This window comes from Salvia splendens, chromosome 14, assembly GCF_004379255.2.
Source record: "Salvia splendens isolate huo1 chromosome 14, SspV2, whole genome shotgun sequence".
Lineage (NCBI taxonomy): Eukaryota > Viridiplantae > Streptophyta > Magnoliopsida > Lamiales > Lamiaceae > Salvia > Salvia splendens.
In genome coordinates, this window is record NC_056045.1 from 19,076,165 (window position 1) to 19,080,044 (window position 3,880).

Here is a 3,880-nt window from a genome sequence, read left to right on the forward strand (position 1 = left end):
ATGGATTCAATCATCAGATCGCATGAAGATTATTTTGATTCTGATTCATCATCTTCAGGCGAGGAATCTGAGAATTCTACAGGTAATCATTATTCCTACTATTTCTTAATTTTAATATACAATATTTTCGTGTATTGTGATTATGAAAACCGTAGTTTGTGTGGTTAGATTTATTGTTGTTTCAGTGATGTTAAGTGATTATTAAAACCATATGGCCTTTGTATTATGTTTACATGGTTAAATTTATAGATGTTTTGCAAATAAGAGTGAAGTAAAATCAGAATAAGAGTGATATATTTTCTGAACAAGAGTGAAGTGTTTTGTGAAACAGAGTGATGTGTATTTGTGAACAAAAGTGCAGTGTATTCTGAATAAGATTGATGTGGTTTGTGACAAAGAGTGAAGTGTTGTCTGAACAAGAGTGATGTTATTTGTGAACAAGAGTGAAGTATATTCTGAACAAGAGTGCTGTGTTTTTTTTACAGTGGTTTACGTACCAAAATGCCCCGATGAATTGAAACCAAAAATTGGGCAAAGTTTCATGACACTTGATCGTGCTTTGGACTTCTACAACAATTATGCTCGATATGTTAGATTTGACACCCGTAAAAAGGGATCAAAAAAGGAAAAAGAAGTCACTACTTGGATTTACGTGGTGTGTAGCCGAGAAGGTACGCAACAAAGAAAGAGTGAACAATCTGAGTTGAAACGCAAGCGTTCTTCTATTAAGTGCTATTGCAATGCTAAAGTGTCTTGGAAGTATATTATGGGTGTTGGTTATGTTATACAAAGTTTCGTTGAAGAACATAATCACGAGATGGTCGAGGGACGCCATAAGCGTTTTATGAATTTGAACCGCAATTTGGATTTAGTCCATCAGAAATTCATCCTCGATTGTGCTAATGCAAACATTGGTCCAACTTTAAGTTTTAGTTTACTTAAAGAAGTGCTTGGTGGATTAGATTATGTAGGGTGTACACTTTTAGAAGTGCGCAACTATAGAGGATTAGATTATGTAGGGTGTACACTTTTAGAAGTGCGCAACTATAGACGTGACCTTAGAGCATACGTGGAAGGAGCTGATGCACAGATGTTATTGAATGAGATGCGAAAGAAGAAAGAGCTATGTAGTGCATTTACATATGAGTTTGAGGTCAACTCAAAGGATAGGCTGACACGATTGTTTTGGTGTGATCCTACTGCCAGAAGAAACTACCATTTGTATGGTGATATTGTGTCGTTTGATACGACATACTCAACCAATAGGTATGTGCACACTAATTACTATTTTGTTAAATTGTTTTTGTTAAATTTGTTCATTACAGTAAAATTAGAATAAGAGTGATGTGTTTTGTGAACAAGAGTGAAGTATTTTCTGAACAAGAGTGATGTGTTTTCTGAACAAGAGTGAAGTGGTTTCTGAACAAGAGTGATGTATTTTTCTGCATGCTTATAGTGAATTGTTTTTTATTACAGGTATACATTCATTAATGTAGAGTTAATTGTTCAGTGAAGTTTATTGTTCATTACAGTAAAATCAGAATCAGAGTGATGTGTTTTGTGAACAAGAGTGAAGTATTCTCTGAACAAGAGTGATGTGTTTTGTGAACAAGAGTGAAGTTGTTTCTGAACAAGAGTGATGTACTTTTTCTGCATGCTTATAGTGAATTGTTTTTCATTTCAGGTATTGTATGATATTTGCTCCTTTTACGGGCAAGGATAATCATGGTCGCCCTGTGACATTTGATGCTGGCCTTTTGTCCAAGGAAAATGCCAACTCCTTTTCATGGTTATTTAACCAATTTGTAAAGTGTATGGGTGTGGCTCCCAAACTCATTATAACGGACCAAGACTTAGGAATGAAAGTTGCTGTTGAGGAGGTCCTTGTCAATACAAGACACCGGTGGTGTATGTGGCACGTTATGAATAAAGTTGCTGACAAATTGCCAAAGAACATGCTTGGTAGTGAACAATTAAAGAAGGAGCTGAATGCATGTGTATGGTCAGAGTTGATAGAACCTGATGCATTTGAGGAAACTTGGCATGCTATAATGGAAAGATATGGGCTGGCCAATAATGTCTGGTTTTCATCAATGTTTGCATCCAGAAAATTTTGGGTTCCAGCCTTTTTCCGTGATTTTCCGATGAGTTCGTTGATAAAGACAACTACTATATCCTAATCGCAGAATAGCTTCTTCAAAAGGTACTCAAAGTCTCGGGCTAATCTTATGCAATTTATATGAACTTTAATCATGCTCTGGAGACTCAAAGAAGTAATAGTGCAAAGCTTGAATACTATGATTCAACAAAAGTGCCTATTTTGCGAACAGGATTGGAAATCGAGAAACATGCATCGACGATATATAGTGGTAGTGCTTTTAATGAAATTCAAGAAGAGATAGTATATGCATGTTTCTCTTTGTCTTGTGCAACTCTAGGAGTGTCTACCAGTAGAGATATTGAAGTATATGACATAAAGGACAAGGATTCAAACTCATGGACAGTGACTTACTCCATTGGTGATGACACATATTTGTGTGGATGCAAAAAATTTGAAAGACTTGGTCTATTGTGCAGCCATATATTTTGTGTGTTGAAATATAATTTTGTTAAGCTGATACCCGAGAAGTTGTGTGGAGGAAGATGGTTGAAGTCACAGTTTGTGAAGTCAATACATGGAGGTTTTTGTGATGATCAAGAAGTACACCTTGCTGTGGACAAGAAGAAGATTGCATATAAAAACTTGTATGCATTATTCATTGAAACAACACAAAGCATTGAAGGGAACATTGATAAAATCAATGCATTCGCTGCAATTATTGAAGAAGGTAAGAAGCAGCTTCTTGGAGAAGGTGTTGTTTTGTCTTCCACACAGAAGAGCGCAATGATTGAGAACTTCTATGGCTCACATGTTCCGACCAATATTGAAGTTCATCCTCCTGATGTTGTTAGTACAAAGGGAAGTGGAAGTAGGCATAAATCGAAGAGGGAGTCAGCACTGAAGTTAGCAATGAAACCAGGCCGAAAGTGTGGAAACTGTCATGAGATTGGACTCCATGATTCTAGGAACTGCAAAAAGGTTCATGAGAAGGGAAACCAGAGGCAATGAGGATTTGAATAGTAATAGGTCACTTTGTATCATTTTTTGAGCACTAATGATTCATTTTGTTACACTTTTGATTGAATTTTATCTCAATGCAAACTTGTTTTTTGTGTTAAGCTCAGTGGCAGTAAGTGTTCAGAATATACTTCACTCTTGTTCAGAACACACATCACTATTGTTCACAAAACACTTCACTCATGTTCACAAAACACATCACTATTGTTCACAAAACACATCATTCTTGTTCAGAAAACGTATCACTCTTGTTCACAAATCACTTCACTCTTGTTCACAAATCACTTCACTCTTTTCACAAAATACATCACTATTATTCTGATTTCACTTCACTGTTATTTGCAAAACAACTATAAATTTAACCATGTAAACATAATACAAATAGATACAACACAACAGTGAATTAAATAGTAAACAAGATATTAATATACAAAAAGTACTTGCTATTGAATTTAAATGAAGTTGTCTATTATAGTAGTTCATGATCGCTTGAAGTTTACAACCATTTTTTCCACATCTATTATATTTGTTTTCCCATATTCTTCAAAATGATTCGATACTAGTGACAAGTTTTTCAATGCCTCATGGTTCTTTTCAGACAATAATAGTGCGCTGCAATACTTTGCTCTAAGCCTTTGGAGTATTCCCTTGCTTCTTGCAGTTAATCCACACTTCCAATCTTGTTCACGCTCGCCATGATAACATTCCAAATGCCGCATCAAAAAAGCTCCACAATCTTCTGCATTTGATGTTGTTCTCCAA

At 35.6% G+C, this 3,880-nt stretch overlaps 2 protein-coding genes across 2 annotated transcripts; both read left to right on the top strand.

Annotated features, from left to right (window-relative positions):
- On the top strand, nucleotides 1–2,180 carry LOC121764293 (protein FAR1-RELATED SEQUENCE 5-like). Its single transcript, XM_042160340.1, has 3 exons — nucleotides 1–82; nucleotides 486–1,266; nucleotides 1,685–2,180. Exons 1-3 carry the CDS (start codon nucleotides 1–3, stop codon nucleotides 2,178–2,180), a joined length of 1,359 nt encoding a protein of 452 aa, XP_042016274.1.
- A 59-nt stretch (nucleotides 2,181–2,239) lies between these two features.
- On the top strand, nucleotides 2,240–3,109 carry LOC121764295 (protein FAR1-RELATED SEQUENCE 12-like). The gene has a single exon (XM_042160341.1). It carries the CDS (start codon nucleotides 2,240–2,242, stop codon nucleotides 3,107–3,109), a length of 870 nt encoding a protein of 289 aa, XP_042016275.1.
- Nucleotides 3,110–3,880: the final 771 nt, after the last annotated feature.

What these genes read in the sequence shown, in the direction of transcription:
- LOC121764295 (XM_042160341.1), top strand. Translation starts at nt 2,240, where the DNA reads ATGAACTTTAATCATGCTCTGGAGACTCAAAGAAGTAATAGTGCAAAG.
- LOC121764293 (XM_042160340.1), top strand. Translation starts at nt 1, where the DNA reads ATGGATTCAATCATCAGATCGCATGAAGATTATTTTGATTCTGATTCA. An exon ending in GGAATCTGAGAATTCTACAG is followed by an intron (nt 83 to 485) that starts GTAATCATTATT and finishes TTTTTTTTACAG; the next exon opens with TGGTTTACGTACCAAAATGC. An exon ending in ACGACATACTCAACCAATAG is followed by an intron (nt 1,267 to 1,684) that starts GTATGTGCACAC and finishes TTTTCATTTCAG; the next exon opens with GTATTGTATGATATTTGCTC.